The sequence below is a fragment of the Argiope bruennichi genome, chromosome 8 (assembly GCF_947563725.1).
Source record: "Argiope bruennichi chromosome 8, qqArgBrue1.1, whole genome shotgun sequence".
Taxonomy (NCBI): Eukaryota; Metazoa; Arthropoda; class Arachnida; order Araneae; family Araneidae; genus Argiope; species Argiope bruennichi.
Window position 1 is genome coordinate 120,241,834 of NC_079158.1, and position 19,468 is coordinate 120,261,301.

Here is a 19,468-nt window from a genome sequence, read left to right on the forward strand (position 1 = left end):
AAAATTTATTTATTTATTTGCATATTTCCTCCTATGTTCCAAACAAGAATATTAGCATTGCGTTACACTGAGCTTGTTATTAAAATGCACTGAAGAAAAAAACAACCACTCCAAACCCACAGATTCCAAAATGAACAGGGATCCTCTCCTGTGAAGTAAATTTAGACCAAAATTTTATAAAAAGATAATTTGCTATAAAGAAAATTGTTTCAAAACTTTTATCTAGAAATCATTAAATTTTTTTTTTTTTGAGAAATGCATTAATACATGCAATTAATCTCAAAAAAATCACTTTGAAAATCTTGAAAATTGTCATAAAGTAATTTTGGACTGCGGTATTTTTTATTGATTAATTAAAAAAAGACCTGTTCTAGACACAATTTAAATTTCTTTGTCTGTGTATTTCATTTCTATATCAATTATTCGAAAGTCTAAAGCTTCCAATGATGGGACTTACAACATATAGAATACAGTAAAAATAAAGAAAAGAATAGATGCTTAAAGTTTTTCAGTTTTATTTATGAATCCGTTATTTTTATGTTACAGAAAAATTAATGTAATTCCTTTAAACATTTAACATTAAAGCGAATCATCGTAAAGAATGAACGAATCTGAGGAGTCGTTAAAAAGTAAAAAAATTAATGTATTCAACCTCACTATTTTCACTATATTTCTTTTTTGAACTTTTAATTTTTTTTCAAAGAAAGTGTATTTTCTGTAGAGAATAAGTAACCGAAATACCTATAATTATTTATATTTTAATTTAGATTTTTCTATAAAACAGGTTTCTTTGTATGAATCCTGTCTTTGCAGAAAAACAATTGCAACATCATTCCAGTTCATTATAAAAAGTGAACGTTGAACTTTTACTAAAGTAACAATAAAATTAATGAAGTTGAATTCTGTGCGAGAATTTTGTTAAAAATAATCTTGAATTATTAAAATTACTGCCACATAAATAATAACATAATTTAAATAATGTAAAATGATAAAATAAAGAAAAAATTGACACTTGCATAAAAACAAAAAACAAGTTTCACTTTTCTTTATGCTTGTTAAGAACTGTAAAGACTGAAAAACAAAAACTTGAAATGATTTGCAAATTTTTGAATATTTTTTTTTCTTAAAAAGTTTAACAATTTTTCCTAGTTAGAATATTATTTTTACGAACAAACGCCTGTTAAACTGTTCCAATTGAATGATTTTGTGACATTTATTATTTTAACATCAATGGGAAAAAAATTATAAAGGGACAATTATTCTTATTTTGTTCTAGTAAAAGTAAAACATCTGAGTTAGAGCTAATTTTTAGAAAAAAATTACAAATAAATATTAAAAATTATTTCCGAAACCGCTGATATTGTTTCAAATAATGGATGACCTGAATGTTCTTGGTCGTTCCATACGTTGCTGTCATTCACTCCATTTCAATTTTTTAAAAAAAATGCAGATTTTAAAAATAAAAACTAGAATTTGAGAATATGAAATTAACGCCAATACTTTTTTGTATCAATAACAATTTTTGATTCTAATAAACTGCGTTTCTTCATTGTCTAACATCAAAAAAGTCATACAATAGAAGGTTTAATTTCAGTGTAAAAAATCATGAATGTTATGAAAAATCCGTCCCAGTTACAACGAACTTTTGTAAAAGAATTTATTGGAAAATTCTATGCATTTACGATTAATCGAACTTTTTTTTAAAAAGAATTCTAAATAAAATAATCATTTTATCAGCAGATTCTTATAAACACATTTCGATTTGTTTATTTATTTATTTTTATCTGAATCAAATTCGCAGAAAGAAACGCAGCCTTTTTTGATTTCGATCACCTGCATTGAAAAAGGGAAATTTGATCGTTCTTTTTCTTTCGTTGGAAGTTAATGCATTCAATATTAAACATTTTTATTTGCTTCTTGGAAAAAAAAAAAGACTTGCAGAAGCGACTTCAAATCGTTTTCGCATACTCTCTAATAAAGTTTTTAGTTTAGTTATATTAACGTCCTATTTTAAAGCAACACTAGGGCTATTTTGAGAAGAACCGCGTAATTTTGAACCACGGTCATGTAACGAGGATGACACCTGAGCTCCAACCCTCATCTCCAAACTTACACACCACACCAGCTGGTGGACATTTGGCCCCGATATATTTAACGTATATATCGAACGAAAGGAAAGGTATTACCTTTCTCGCCCTATATAAAATTTGGGTTTTGGATAACGCCAGAACTACCTTTGCAAGACATTGGCAAACAATAATAACGAAATATAAAATTCTGGCTTGAATCTAGTATTTTAATATGCAATCTTTGGTGATTAATCTCTGACATGCAGTCAATTCACTAATTCTCGAAAATTGAATATATATTTTGGACGACTTTGCATTTCTGAATTACTGCCTTTCCATTGGTGCGAAAATATAGACAACTAGATGGTGAATTTTTTAAACAGATTTGTTTCACAATTTGATTTAATCTACACTTTATATGCTAAATTTTGAATCAAATTCTATTTACCTAAGTTATTATTATTTTTTTAATTACGCGAAAGTACAAACCGGTCAAATCCTGGACGGATTTTTATCAAAATTTATACGAATCTACATTATAGACAATAAACCTATAAACGAAATTTTATCTATCTATATCTGTATATTTTGCTGTTGGATTCACTTGCGCTCGGGCAGACAGACTTTTTCTAAACAGATTTCTTTCAAAATTTGTTAAAAATCTGCAAAATTACTGTAAAATCATATATTAAGTTTCATACGTCTTGTTCAAACCATTTTTAGCTGTCAATGTCACAGACAGACAGATATCATTCCAAAAATATGCTTTTCGGACTCAGAAAAGTATGAAATTTGAAGATGTGTCAAAATCTAGAGATGGAATGTTCTTCTTAACTATGATATTTTCTCATTATATACTTCATATAGAACAGAACGCCGTCTCATACCCCCGTATCCGTGACCCTTCTGGTCACTGAACGGTTTGGTAGGCATGTTACGGGAATTTTATTTAATTAACAAAATATTTACAGTAGGAAAACGAAACAAAAATAACTATTTACAGAATTTACAATTATATAAGAAATTATATTATGATGAGACCGTTTACATAATTTTTCAACTTAGAAATATAATTTGTAGTAATAAACTTAGAAATATAATGCAGATTGAGAGATAAAATTTGTAAAAACATACATATAATCTGTGTTCACTTATTTTTTATGATATAGTAGATCAGGATGCAGTTAAAAAAATCAGATGGAAAATAATTTGAGAAATGGAAATGAAGACAATCTCTGTTTGATTGTAATGTGTGGCAGGAGACTGTAGTGCTTGTTTTTTCCCTTAGTCTTTTTTGGTATGAGACTTGATGTTGAGTGCTAGGGAGGCAAGAATAGGTCTCTATTTCCACTTATAAATTTGATTATATTGTGGATTTTTTGCCTGGAAAGGAAGTTGCCGGCGACTCTTTTTCGCCATTCCTGTTCATGGCTTGGTGATGGCTTTTTCATATGCCAGGAGATTGTAAGGAGGCATTCCATAGCATAATAAAGTGCGGTGCCTATCCCACCACAACTGCACTGGTCACTCTCAGACAGATGGAACCTTTTGAAGTAGGCAGGAAAAGGGCCGTGTTCTAAAAAGAAAATAATTTCCTCTTTGTTCCAGTTAGTGGGATTAAGGTTGACTAAAGGCAGGATATTAAAAATTTTTCTGCCTGTGACACCATACAAGAAAGTCAAAAGTATTTTTTTTCTTCTCACTTTTCCGATAAGGACTAAATTCCACTGAGTGAGACCATTCCTAAAAGATTTCTCTTCTTTTTTTAATTTTCAACTGGCAGAAAAATTAAAATTTCTCTTAAAATAAAATATAATTCAAAGTTTAGTTTAATTATATTAATGTACCGTTTTAAAGCAACAATAGGGTTATTTTCGGACGGACCTCGTAATTTTGAACCACGTCCAGATGACGAGGACAACACCTGAGCTGGCGCCCCCTCTCCAAACTTCCATACTACACCTGCGGGACGACGTTTGGCTCCAACGGAATCTGTGGAATCGGATCTTGAGCCTGAAACCTTTCGGTTCCGAAGTCAAAATCTTACCACCAGGCCACCGCAGCCCGTATATATTTCAAATCTAAAGTAAATAAAACTGTGCTTGGAATGATAATAAAAATTAATAAAATGTTTGTCTCTTTAAATGAAAAAAAAAAAATGTCTGTAACGTTTCCAAGTTGAATTAACTCAACAGAACAATAACGATTCTGCTTAACATACGGTTCAATTACCTGATCAGTCCAACCCGTTTTATTTAATACGCATAGCTGACACTATTTTACGATTGAAAAAATTATATATTAAAACCACCCTTGTTTAAAATTGTTCCTTTCCAAAGGCTGAAGTGTTTTAGGTAAAATGAACCAAGAATCATGGCAAAGTTGATTCCAAAACCATTCTCCCTTGTAGAATGATGAAATACATATTGAATTTATCACCTGTCATCCTGATATGCATTCAGTTTTCCTTTTCGAGTGCAGTAATATAACGAATTAAAACAAAACGACCGAATCATGTTCCCAAACGAGCTCCTGATCAAAATCTCAAAATGCTTCCTGCTGTAGAGAAATGTTCAGATTCATATTTAAGCTGTACAAAATCCAGAATGATTTGCGATGTTTTACCAGGCGTTAAATTTTACATCCTCCTCCTTTTGTAAGTAAAAGATGCGTTTTACTCATCAGAATTTTAATATCATATTCAAATTAAGTTAGATATTAACATTATTCACGTATAACTGAACTTTAAAATTTAAGAAAATAGCTTTAAATTGCAGTTTAGTTTAGTTATATTAACGTCCCGTTTTAAAGCAACACTAGGACTATTTTGAAACGAACCTCGTAATTTTGAACCGCTGTCAGATGACGAGGGGGACACCTCAGCTGGCACCCCCTCTCCGAATTTTCGCAACACACCAATGGGAGGAAGTTTGGCTCCAACGGATTTAGCGTTCACCAGACCGACTTACACGACGATTCTTCGGTGGGATCAGGCCTTGAGCATGAAACCCACCGGTTCCGAAGCCGAGACCTTACCACCAGGGCCAACGTGGTCCCTTAAATTCCGGAAAATAGCAGAAAGGAATAAGTTCAACACAGTGGTCTAAGCCATTATAACTTCAAAAAGTCTCACTTGAAGAAAAAGGCAAATAGAAAGAATTTCCAATTTTCAAGGGATAAAGTAACTAACAGAATAATTAAAAAATGTTTTAAAAAAGGAATATTTTTTCTGGAATATTAGTGATTTGAAAATTGTTAAAATTCTGTTCTGGCATTTTCAGTTTGTGAAATGAAAATCCAATATATCCCTCAAATTTATTCAAGAACCACTTTAGTGTTCAAAAGTAAGTTATATTGGTAATATTATACCAAAGTGCAGAACATTCTTCAACACTGATAGCATTGATAGTGAAATATTGCATACTAGCCGTTTTTGAAGACCAGTTCGTTCAATGGGATAATTGAGCATGGTTTCATTTATCTCTCTTATACAAAAATTTGATGTACATGATTCATTCAAAAAATATTTTTAAGCATCAAATTTTGTGAGATATTTATGTAATGTTGTTTTAATAACCTTACTTTTGTCCTGTTTTTCCGTATAGATGAACCTCTCTAATCAAGTCAAGTCACATGACTTCAAATTGCCTTGAAAAATAAAGCACTAAATACCATCTGACATCTCTCTCGTCTGATTCTTATTTGCTTTACATTGATGCAAAACCCGTAATCGATTTCAACATTATGATGATGCAAATGCATTACACGAGACTATCAAAGAAAGTTTTCTAAATTGAAGCATACCGATTTTTTAAAAAAATTAAATAAATTCAAGTCTTTAATCCGAAAACAACAATCCCAATTCATCGGTGACAACGTTCCCAATGAAGCCCAAAGGTAGGAGTGGTGTGGTTTCCCTGAAACTTTCTCGTATACTTTCCCATTAAGGACTTAACCCTCTCCCCATATATAGAATTATAGACTTTGTATATAGCCGCAAATGTCTTGCATGGCATTATAACCATAATTGTCAACTATAGAATTATAACTATAGAATACATAGTTACGAAATAGGGATCTTTGATACGAGTCTAGCCTTTTGCCAAATCTATCGTGTGAATACGTATTTTGAACGTCTTTTTTGCCGACCCAATGAAACCAAAATTTGAATTATAATCATAAGATATCGTGCTAAATTTCATTTGTTTAAGTCATTCTGTTTATGTGGTATTGCGTTTACATATAAACGAAAGCAGAGACTGATAGACAGTCATATGAATATAAAAAGATGAAAATTATAGACTTCAGCTTATTAACTTTTTCTATAATCCAAAGTAAAAAAAGTGTAAATAAAATGTGTTTACGATCCCATAACTAATTTTCATTCATGCTTGGCTTGATTCGCACACCGATAAATAAGTCAGTTTAAACATAAAAAAAACTTGTCTCAGTTTTTTTGGAGTTAAAAAAGAAATTGGGATATCGCATCCGATAATGATTCAGACCAAACAACTCCTCTCACCATTATAGACGTGTTTGTATATATACTGATACTATGCATGCCTGATTTTTTTTATTGTATTTAATCCTATGTGAAACCAATTTTGACAAAAACATTTTATTTTACTACAAAACTTAACAAAATACTTTATTTTTTCTGATTCCACTCAGATAATTTTAACATAGTAATCGGACTCATTTTAACACCTGTTGCTTAGCTCAGTTAAAGAAACTGGTTTCAGTTTATTTTATGCAGCTGGCCTACTGAAGAAATGGTTTTAATTCTAATAATCCTTTTGATGCCTATTAACGTAATTACTCCTTTGTAGATGTGACACATTTGATGTTAATTAATTGTTTTCACTCATTCAATTCAGACACACTTTGATGAAATTTTGTGAAAAGAATCATGACTACTCCGTGAGGCCATGAGGCACACGGAAAACTCTGAACGACCGGACCTCCGCAACAGTATGGTCGAGAACTGAGGTTGAGTCCCAAGGACAATCAGCGGCCAAGGTACAACTCCTCTCGTGGGAGGCACGTCTCGTTATCTATTGGGAGTAGCTATTTATCTAACCAACCGGGTAGTGAACACCAACCACCATACTGGGAACTTCTAATCCTCATATCTGAAGAGCCTCCTCATATCCGGTGGGAGTCTGTAAAAAGGATATGAGGTATAAAATAACACAATGCTAGTTTTAATCATCTAATCTGTGTCCGAATTTTCAGGCAATGGGTAGGGAATTCTGAAGTATGGTTTTCTGACCGTTTAATGAGAATCTTACGCCACCACATCATAATCAAATGAATTTAAGTATAACTTTTAATTTTACTTAGAAAAGAAAACAAAAGAAAGTTAAATTGATTATGAGACATCGTTCCTATGGTCAACCAGCGGGAGGGAGTGTCCTCAAAATTTTCTCGTATCTATAACAAAGATATTATCGTCCAACCTCGGGATAAAATTGTGGACCTTGGGTGTAAGGCCACGAATTGCCTTACATGACAATGGCGAATAATAGTTACGAAATAAGGATCTTTGACGCGAATTTAGCATTTTTAAAGTGTAAACCTTGACGATATACACCTGACATTTAGAAACAGGAACCCAAAAAATTACGAACAAGAACCAAAAATTGTGCCCGTTTAGGTGCGCTGTTCCCAAACGTTTGAGACCAAAATTTGACACAGAACTATAATTGCAGTCACAAAAATCACATACCAGATTTGATATATTAAAGCCATTGCATTTTCGTGTTATCTCGTTTAAATGTTTGTGAATGTATAGATCGATATAGATCGACAGAAAATCTATCCTTTGAATAATTTAGTTCAAATTTTAAAAAGATATAGATTTTTGATGTTAAATCTGTGTGCCAGATTTTATCCATCTAGCTCTCTTCGTTCCATTGTTATCGTGCTAACTTATATTCGGATAGAAAAACTTTTAATGAATAGATTTTAGTCAAAATTTGACAGAAATCTACAAATTTGGGACAAATAGTATATACCAAATTTCACCAATCTAGCTCAAAGCCTGTTTGAATTATCTTTGTCAAAGACAGAAATAGTGCCAAAAATCTTTTTTTTTTTTTTTTTTTTTTTCCGAACTGAAGGAATTTTAAAACTTAGAAATTTGTCAAAATTTCGAATTCGGATTTTTTGACAAATGTAATATTTTCTCTATATGGAAAAAAGAAGGAAGTTTTTTTTTTCTTTTTCATAAAATATAAAAAGAGAAGATAATAAATTAGTAAAAGAAAATGAACCGCATCACAGTGCTAGAAAAAAAAAAGTTTTTGTTGATTCAGAATTTGTAATTTTCATGATTGAAGTCATAGTAATGACAAGCTCGCATTACTAATCATGACTCGCATAACGTAGAATATTTTGGATATTTTGAAAATAATTTAGAAAAATTTATGCTTGCCCAAAATGCTATATTTTTTTCAGATATTATTTCTTACTATTAGAATAACTTTAACACCTACAACCAAAGTATGTGGCTTAGAATTATTAACATGCAATTGGCATTCAGGAGAAATAGATTTAATTCTGTCGATGTCATAATCACATGAAAACGTGACAGCACATTAATAATCACATAACATTTGAAGTTCATCACATCGTCACGAATCGACGTCTGTGATTCATATCTGACTCAGTAAATGACCACGAATAGAAAGACGAGTAGTAAAATGAAACACTCGTCATCTCTATGACGACCTCCAGTGCTACACTAGTTTAAATTGTAAAGAAAAGTAGTAGTTATGAAATAGAATAGTTTCGTTGAATCTTGATATAAGTAAAAGTCATTGTGGATATATATGTATGTTCCACATCTCTTTGTAAGCAGTTGGACCAAATTCAAACAATGGTAAAAAATGTTATTAACCTTCCAAAAAACAAAAATTTATCCAAAATTTCAATTAAATAGAAATAAATTCAAAAAAATTTATCAAATTTTTCCACAATAAATTCCGAGGAAATATTTTCAAAACATAATTTTGCTTTATCTTAAAATTCAAAAATTTACCTTTTCAAGGATACCCATTTCATTTATGTGCAACTTTTTCTTCGATTGTTATTGATATATTTTTTAAAAAAAATTAATGCGGATGATATTTTGAGTCAGAAAAATATCCAGGTACACCTTTGTTTGTTGAGATTTTAACCTACTCCACCACTATGTTTTGACATTTCTCTTTTACTTTATGCATACCATTTGTCATCATTTCTAATGACATTAAAGTATCTAATGTTACCTAAGTTAAGAAAGTACGGAGACAAGAAAAGTAAAGTTTGAAACTATAAAGCAATTGTTCCACAAAAGCAGCAGGTTCAGGTTATGAGAAATTAATTAAAATTATTTTCCATAGTAACTTCGAAGAATATTATCCCTGAAAATACTTTTTTACGCAATATAAAATTTTTATTTTTTTCAACGACACTAACTTCATTTCTATGCAATTCTTTTCAGTTGCTAATTTTTTTAAAGAATGAATGCATAAAATTCTGGAATAAGAAAATTTATAGTCACTCTTTTGCTAGGTAACATTAAAAATTTCATCTATTCTACCATTATTTTTTTAATTTGTTTTTTAATAATTTTTAATATATATCTGTTGGAAGTATTTTTTTTCCCTTCGTTTCCAAGTAGTGATTTAATGTCGCCTAAAAAAACATACCCAAATTCAAACGAAGGCTATGAAAATAAATCTTTTGGGAGCAATGAAATATTTTTTTAAGGAATAACGAGAATGCATGCGAAGAGCTGTTACCAAAGCAATGAGCAATTATTCAGAGAAGAATCATTATAAGCAAACAATAAACAATTTATGTAAAAAAAAAAAAACTATTGATTTAGTTTATTTTCACATTTTTTACTTCTGAAAAAATAACTATTTAGTTACTTGTCCCTCAAAATGTTATTTCAACCTTTCTTTTATGGCAGCATTTATGAGTAAAATTTGTAGTATTAATATAGTAAATATTTCTGACTTAAGGAGAAAAGCAGCTATCGGCAGTTCTTAAAATCGTATGTTTCAACTGATATTCTAACATTGATTTATAAAACATGTCAGATAATAAAAAAAATTTGCACGTTAAAATATTTTATACAAACATAACTTTTATGCTTAGAAAATTACGCATTAAAGGGTTTAAACCTGCACAGCATCATGTATATCATAGAAGAGTATATGTTTTTAAGTTTACATATAATAACACAAGATATTGAAATATTTTTTAATTTGATTTTGTATAATTTTTCAAAGTTTTAAAAGTGTAATTGAAAAAACATCGTAAAAATTAATTTTTTTTTTTTTTTTTAATTATCTTAGAAATTTGCCTCTGTTTCTCTCTTTGGAAACAATGTTTTATTGCTTTGAAATATGAATGATTGGAAACATTTTCAGCAAATTCGGATATATATAAATTTGAAAAACATTTATAGATCTGAAATATTTTTTGTTAGTAAAAAAAAAATTCTAAATTTTTAATGCAAAAAAAAAAAATTATTAAGCAAAGCAAAATTGTAAAGCATTGCATTTAAAAAAAAATTCATTATTTGGAAGTTATAAATTTAATAGAAAGAACTAATCATTTTGTGTTGTTAAAAAGTAAAATAAATAAATAATGATGGCTTAGACAGATACTTAAAAAAGCTTTCAAATGATGCGAAGCATCAAACTAAATTTCGTTCATTTTACAAACAAATTTTGAAATTTTGGAAAATATTTTAATATCAAATTATCCCATCCTCGTTAAATAAATTGTAGCATACACCTCGCTTTGAAAATCAAAAAATAAACTTTTATTATCGAGCAATTCCTTTTGAATATTTATAGGTTCTTAAACTACTGGATAAAATAAATTATTAAAAATGCTCCTATGATAATAAAATTATTCATGCTAATAAATAATTTTCAGTGCTTGAATTATTTTTGAACTTTTAACAGTTGTACGAAAACTTCCTTAATCATTTATATAACAATTTTGAGAACATTTAACATTTGAAAAAAAGAAGAAGAAGAAATTCTCTACTGTATTAATTAAAAATTATGCTGAAAGTGATAGCAATTATAATCCCTTATATGCAGAACGATATAAAAAAAATTTTGAACTTTTACTATGAACCAAATATCATATTTGATTGTCTGGCATCATCATAAATTTGAAATGAATAAAAATGATAAAGCAGTTTAGAGAGAATCTTTTTATTTTATTAATCATTACAAAACTAAGGAAAAAAACTTTTTCCCCCCTCTTTCATTCAACAGAGTAAAAACAATTAAAAGAAATGCTTTTTTTTTTTTTTGAAAAACAATTTTCTTTTTCCTCCAAAAACAAAAGAATAGAAATGGAACTCAGATTCGATTATCGTCTGCTCACTGATTTTATAGTTTAGTTGTTTCAAGGCCCTTTGTTGTTATGTCATGTAAGCGTGATTCGCGTTTTCATTGGATGCGCTCAAACCAATAGTATTTTCCTGATATTTATCTCTCTTTGATAAAGCCAAGTTTAAACTCATAATGATGTTTAGAAAATGTTCATATGTGTTTGATAGCGTCTCAACTGCTTAGAATTCCGAATTAGAATTGTTTGCCATTCTTTCTATCTTTTACGCGCCGCAGACGATTTAGAATTTCTGCTTGAATTTTTCTCTCTGCATTAGCACTACCGCTGTGTTGTTTGTAAGGTTTGTTTTGGGTAGCGGCGCGGAGTGTAAAGTAGGCGGGAACTTTTTATCAAGTGCTTTAATTTAGCTGTAAGTAATTTTTTGACATTATTATTTGTTCTCATGCTTTAAAGTCTCGATGGATCATTTGCTATTAGTCTTGCTTTTTGTGTTTTATTAGTATTTGTTCTTGTAAACTGTTATTTTTGAGCGAAACATATATGTATATTTATCAGTGTCGTCATTGTGATGCTAAAGCAATCTATATGAAGTAGTTCCTTGTTGTTATCTTACCTAAAAAGCTCATGATTACAAAAGGAAAATGTAGCATCTCCGGAATATTCCTGCTTTTTTCTCCTACTGTAGATGTAGTTTATGTCTTGTTATCATATTAAACAGATCCCATCCCAAATGCATTTTTCCTCTAAATGATTCCTTTAGAAATAATATTGTTTTATTATTAGAAAAGTATTTATTAGAAAAAATATTGTTAGATTTTTAAATTATGATACGATATATGACAAAAGTCAGTGCCTTTCAAAAATTAAAATACAACGTATTGGATTGGGCTTCTTCGTTAATAATTGTAAGTTCAAGAAGCATTTCACTATTTATATCAAAATTTGCCACTTGAATGATCTAAATAATTTTAAAAACTATTTTGCTCTAAATTTTGATGTGTTTTAGATTTTTAAATTTGTATGCATCATGTACTATGCATAATCAAATTCTATATTTGAGGAAGCATTTGCTAAATTAGGAACAAATGTAAAATGCTCTTGCAATTTACTTTGAACTGAATTCTTATTCTATAATTTTTTTAGTTTAATGCTGTACTAAGGAAACCAAATTTTAAACATTTTTGAGGTGTTACATCTATTAAGAGTTCCATTTTTATATATTGTTCATTGGGACATTCTTAAATTCAAATATTTTTTCTGATTATTTTTCTCTGATTCTTACTGAAGGGTAATCTTTTATGCTATTTTATATAATGTGTCAAATGTATTTTGCTTTTCAGATTTTCAAGCAAAAAGTTTTGTTCACTTTGACTAATTTTTAACAAAAATCTAACTGTATTTTTCATTTTTCTCCGGTTTCTTAGTTATTATTAAAGATGCTACTGTATTAAAAAATTCATTTACTTTTTATAACTAATGAAGTTAAAATTTCATACTATGAAAGTGTATTTTGTTACTTCTATTGTAGTTTGATTTTTACATCTGAAATGTACATTTTTTCAACAAATAATATAATCATTAATTAATTATTTTACAAATTTAAGATAAATTAATGCTGTTAAATATTGAATGATGTTTCATCAATTTTCATTATTTGACAAATAATTTTTATTGAAAAACTTAATTATTTTCAGTATTATTAATTTGACAGAATGAGAAAACAGTTATATGGCAAAAATATCATTATTAAAATATTAAATGAAGTACTCTAAAATAAAAATTAATCAATAAAATGAAATATTTCTTAAGAATTCCATAAAAGTAATCATTTATGAAGAAATCGACATTTTTAGCTATCATGTGCACAAAGAGATCGTATTTGATTTTATTATTGAGCAATGATGAATTAAAAATATAAAATCAATTCTCTCTCTCTCTTTTTTACTCTCAGAGAACAAAAGTAATATAAGTTATTTCATTTTGAGAATTGTAAACATTTACTAATGAAGTGTCAGATAAATAGAGCCATTTACATTAATACCTTAAATAAAAATCATAATGCAAGTAGATAACACATAATCTGTCTGGATGTTTTTAAGTTCCATCTTGAGGCATAAGGAGATTGAGATTGGATGAAATCTGCTGATAGTAGGAAACACATCCCACATTGTCCTACAAAAATATTAAAAAAAAAAAAAAAAAAATTACAAGTACTTAAGAACTATAGTTTGAGGAATTCAGAACTTGCATAGAATAATATTTTTAGGGAAGTTTTGAAATATAATTTATCTATGTAATTTTTTAAACCTATCGAATTTTTGTTTATTGACTAAAATTATGAAGATTTAAATATATGCTTGTTTAACTTTTTAACATTGCTGATACATATTGGCAATTTTTTAACAAAAAAAGAGAATTTCTTTAATAGTGTCAGTTGACCAAATTCAGGCCTTATTTTTTAAAAATAAAGCTTCAAATTATTTTTTTTTCTATAATAATTATTTATTTTTATTTTGTAGAATATTTTTCTATTAGGATTAATTATATGAAAAATACAAATATATGTAAAAGAGATATACATTCTACTATATTTTAATATATAAATATCTTCATAGAAATTTCAGTTCTTTTTAAAAAAATCCTTAGTGTTTCTTTGGTACATAGCTTTATATGTTTTCTGTTATTTATTATATTCACTTTGAATAAATTTGGTTTGTATGCTATTTTCCTTACATGATTAGTTTTTTATAAGGAGTATTGTTTCTATTTAATCTCTATTAAACTTCCTTTGTTTGGCTTGATCTTTGTAAATGGGTTCTACAACTTGCAAAACTATTTACATTTTTCACCTTCAAATTCAGATAGACATTTAATCTACAACTGCTCTTTTCATTTTCAATATGTATCTCTTTCCAGTTACAGATCTGTGTCTCCTTGAAAAGGCAAAATGTCAAAATCAGAAATAATTAAAATTCAATCAATTATGTAATGTTTTTGTTAAATTGAAACATCCTCTTGAAATTATAAAGATAGCAAGTAGAACCATTCTATAACAACTTTCAATTTGCCATGAAATAGATTTATGTGTTATTGAATATCTTAGAAAAATTTTGTTTAGTGATTCAGTGGGAATAATCAATCTAATACAAACTCAAAACTTCATTCTGAGAGTGCTGTATGTTTTTATTTGTCAACTATATTGTAGCAAAGAACAACAGTAGTTAGAAACATGCAATCTTAAGTGCTGTTATAAATTACATTCAAAAATATTCATTGAAATTTTTAGAATTGGAAAAAAAATTACTTTACAAGATATTTAAATATGAATAATTGGTAACAACCAAACTTATATTATTTCATTTGGGAACAGCTTTGATATACAGTCATTTTTGCTAAAAAATAGTTTATCACCAAATTTTTAGCTAAATGGCCGAATGGCCTTAATAGCATTTCCAATTGTAACCCCAAACAAAGTGCCACCGAAAAATTGGCGACCTTGCACAGCACCAAATGACTGTATATCAAAGCTTAGCCTTTCATTAGTTATTTTCTAAATTTGATAATGGTGTGAAAACATTTTCCTAAATTATTAAAAAGTGCCAAAGTTTGATTTATTTTAAAATATTATTTGTATAGAAATATACAAGAAAAATGCAAACACTTGCATCTTTATTCATTATTGGGTCTAAATTATCATTAATTTTTTACTCTTTGTCTGGTTTGTCTCTTAATTAATTATTTCAGTTATATTTATATATTGTTTCTTTATATTTAGGGAAAAGAAAAAATGGCAAATAATCTTCGTAAAAAAGTTTATGTTGTTGGCGTTGGGATGACCAAGTTTTATAAACCTGGAACTGGTGATGATTATCCTGAATTGGCAAAGGAGGCTGTTGTCAAGGCTCTTGATGATGCAAAGATTTCCTATGACCTTGTCCAGCAGGCTTGTGTGGGTTATGTTTATGGAGATTCAACTTGCGGGCAAAGAGCTTTGTATGAAGTAGGAATGTCGGGTATTCCAATTATCAACGTTAATAATAATTGTTCTACTGGATCAACTGCATTGTATATAAGTAAAGAATTAGTGGAGGGTGGGCTGTGTGATTGTGTGCTTGCTTTAGGATTTGAGAAGATGGCCAGAGGATCCTTAACATCAAAATTTGATGATCGTACTAATCCAATGGATAAGCATGTGCTAGTTTTATCAAATCGGCATGGTTTTGCTGCTGCTCCTGTTGCAGCTCAATTTTTTGGTAGTGCAGGCAGGGAGCACATGGAAAAGTATGGTACAAAGAAAGAACATTTTGCAAAAATAGCATACAAAAATCACAAACATTCCGTTAACAACCCTTATTCTCAGTTTCGTGATGAATATACCTTGGAGCAAATTTTGAATTCTCCTCCTGTTTATGAGCCTTTGACAAAGCTACAGTGCTGTCCCACATCTGACGGTGCAGCAGCTGCCATATTAGCAAGTGAAAATTTTGTCCGTGCTCATAAATTAGAAAATCAAGCGGTGGAAATTGTTGGTATGGAGATGACAACAGATGTTCCTAGTGCATTCACTGAAAACAGCAGCATTAAAATGATTGGCTTTGATATGACCAGAAATGCTTCAAATAAGCTTTTCCAGAATGCAGGTGTACGTCCAACAGATGTTGATGTTGTAGAATTGCATGATTGTTTTTCAACAAATGAGTTGATTACTTATGAAGCCTTAGGCTTGTGTGATGTTGGCAAAGGAGGAGAATTAGTCGATACAGGGAACAATACATATGGAGGAAAGTATGTGATTAATCCAAGTGGGGGCTTAATATCGAAGGGCCACCCGCTAGGTGCCACTGGTATTGCTCAGTGTGCTGAATTGTGCTGGCAGCTGAGAAATGAAGCTGGTCCTAGGCAAGTTCCGAATGCAAAGTTAGCTCTTCAGCACAATATTGGTCTTGGTGGAGCTGTTGTTGTGGCTTTGTACCGAAGAGGATTTCAAAATCAGAATGAGACATCTACGAGTTCAACAATAGAATTACCAAAAGAAATGCAGAAATTAAAATCATCAAAATTTTTTCAAAAAGCCATTGAACTCTTATCAGTAGCTGAGAATATTATTGATAAAAAGATCAAAGGATCAGTGAAAGTAAGGGTTGCTGATGATAATTCAGATTTCGTTGGAGTAGGAACCATGAAGTTTGATAAAGGCAAGATTGCTATCTCATGGAATCCTGATGAAAAGGCAGACTGCATTATTTCTTTAACTGATGGCGTTTTGTGTGAGATTTTAGACAGAAAAAACACTTTTGAAAAAGCTTTCTTTTCTGGAAAATTGCAAATTAAAGGAAACATTGGATTTTTGGCAAGATTTATGTCCATGAAGAATGCATTGCTTTCTAAGTTGTAAATAAGATTTTTTAGATATTTTAATTGATTTTGTATTTCATTGTGCCATCCCTTTTGTTGTTTTATAAACACTGAATAATTCCTCTCTCCGCTCTCTAATAATGATTTTGATAGTATTTAATCATTCTTTCAAAGATTTTATCAATTGTTAATCTTGTTCCTTTTTTTTTTCTTTCAATAATAAAATATATATTCTTAATTTTAAGCATATTTTAAAAATTTTTGTACCATTTATTGTACCTGTAGCTATCAATATATATTTGTTAGTATAATCAATATTAGCTGAAAAATAAATTGATTACGAAATGTAGTTAGAACTATGTATGCATATTGTATGAAATGAAAATGAGCATTTTATGAATTATGTAGCTTTTTTGTATATCATGAATTTTTTTTTAAATCTAAAAGTTGAATGTGCATCATCTCAAATATTCATTGATATGCTTGTGCAACCTATGAACCTATGCAAAAATATTATGTAGTTAAAGAGTTATTTTTTTATTTATCCACAGTCATTATATAGTCATTTTATCTTGTTAACTAGTCACATTTCATGCTTTTGCCAAAGAGTTGAATTGTAAAATATTTATTACCTTTAATTTTAAATGATACATGTTTATTAAATAAAGTTTGTAACTTCTATAACACCTCCATATTGTTATCTCTATAAACCAAAAAATAATTTTTGTGTTTTGATTTGTTATATTTATTTTTTAGTGCAGATTTTTTGATATTGTTGTCTATGTGATTTTGAGGAAGTAATGAAAGTATTGGTGATTGTTTTTGTTCCTCACAGTTTAGATTTCACTATATACTTGTAGAAGAAATAAAATATATTTTCAAAAATGATTTCATATTTTTAATAATTTAGTATGTGTTTTCTTGTACACTAAACATAATTATACTCGTATTAAACTTAACTTATTTTGAGAGGGATTTTATTTTGATTTTTTCATTCATTTGCTGATATGCTAGAATTTTCAAGTTTTGTACGCTAGTGTATTCTTAAAGGCAGTATATTATTTTATTATGTTCAGAATTTAATTATCATTTAACTAATTTTATTAAATTAGAATTCTATTTGAGAATCTGGCAGTCAGTTTGTGAAAAAAAAAAGATTTAAGTTTCCATGAAATTTATAATTATGAATTAAAAAGTTTAAATTAATGGAAATTTTTAATGTGATGAAACTATGTTTTTAACGTGAAATGATGCAATTAAACTTTGATCTTTATTATGAAATATTATAATTTAGTGTTTAAAATAATATATCATAAAGGTATGAATTTTTTGCTTTTTGTTCAATATTTGCCAGAAGACATTTATGATTAGAAATCTTTTGTTTTAATTAAATGAATTTTCTTGGGAATTTCAAGAAAGAATAATTGAAGATATTGCGGTGCATTTCAAAATTATCAAAAATTAAAAGGTTCAATTTAATAGTAGTAGAAAGCAAAGCTTTTATTTCAAGTAGAAAATTCGATCCACTAATCACCACATTTTTCTTTCGCATTTACATTACTTGAAAAAGAAGCTGTTTTTACACCTACTTTAATTATATTATCTAGGGTGTACAGCTCTTATTTGACTCTTTGAAATCCCAAGCTGGTTATTCATCACACAAATATTGATTTGACTTAATTAGTATTGGGTCAACATCGTCAATTTCATCAATCCTGCACTTTGAATAATAGGTTTTCGTTTTCTACATTTCCTTGTAACCCATCAAAATATACATACTTTTTGAAAAATCAGCTGTAGATTTTTTCCAAATAAATTATTTATTTGATTATTATGTTATATTTTTGCTCAACATCAATTCTCTTTCTCTTCATTACTTGATGTCCAACAGCTTTAAATCGTTATTAATAACAGTTTTCCATGCTTGAAAAGTAATATATATATATCATACAATAGATTCTTTAAAAATGTTATTTGTTAATTTTGCATTTAAAAAAGGCCATTATTGAATAGATAGAATGCTACCGCTTTCCTAGATTTAGCATAATTTCCTTCAGCATAAATTATTCCAAATACAAAAAAAATATAGTTTTTAAAAAAGTTACGTTAAAAGTTGTTTACTAATACCCCACAGTCAAAATTGCCAAAGGTAATTGTCGAGAGTAAATCTAAAAGCAAGAATTTTATTCATAATTGTTATATTTTATAGATTCAAGTTATATGTAATTTAGCAATTTACCTTTCTTATAACAGTTGTAGGGAAAGGATTAGAACACTTCGAAAAATTTAAGTGCGATTTTTTTTTTTTTTTTTTTACATGATTGGTATTTGGTTGAAAGTATATCAAAATCAAGTTTGGGTTTCAGACGCATTCTTCCCAACCAAATGGAATAAAAATTTGACATAAAACTACGCTTGTAGTCATAAAATCCCATACCAAATTAGATATATTTACGCCACTGCATTTTTGAGTTAACGCGCTTCCATATTTCTGAATATTTTTCATATTCAGATCGACAGAGGGTTAATTCCTTGCTGGATTTGGCAAAAAATTTGATAAATCTCAACACTAGACGTTAAATCTGTGTACCGAATTTTATAATTTCAGCTGTCTTCATTTTGTTGTGGTTGTGCTAATGTAAATTTGGACAACCGGACAGACAGACATTCCTGTGAAC

General features: G+C 29.0%; 1 protein-coding gene across 2 annotated transcripts; it reads left to right on the forward strand.

Moving 5' to 3' along the window:
• The first annotated feature begins 11,564 nt into the window (after nt 1–11,564).
• On the forward strand, nt 11,565–17,678 carry LOC129981388 (sterol carrier protein 2-like). 2 transcript variants are annotated; one of them, XM_056092220.1, is made up of 2 exons: nt 11,565–11,844; nt 15,211–17,678. In XM_056092220.1, the coding sequence occupies exon 2, from the start codon at nt 15,223–15,225 to the stop codon at nt 16,828–16,830; it is 1,608 nt and encodes a 535-aa protein (XP_055948195.1). In that variant the 5' UTR covers nt 11,565–11,844; nt 15,211–15,222; the 3' UTR covers nt 16,831–17,678. The 2 variants fall into 2 exon arrangements, with proteins under 2 accessions (XP_055948195.1, XP_055948194.1); XM_056092219.1 differs by lacking the exon at nt 11,565–11,844 and adding an exon at nt 11,929–12,340.
• Nucleotides 17,679–19,468: the final 1,790 nt, after the last annotated feature.

What these genes read in the sequence shown, in the direction of transcription:
- LOC129981388 (XM_056092219.1), top strand. Translation starts at nt 12,260, where the DNA reads ATGATACGATATATGACAAAAGTCAGTGCCTTTCAAAAATTAAAATAC. An exon ending in GGGCTTCTTCGTTAATAATT is followed by an intron (nt 12,341 to 15,210) that starts GTAAGTTCAAGA and finishes CTTTATATTTAG; the next exon opens with GGAAAAGAAAAAATGGCAAA.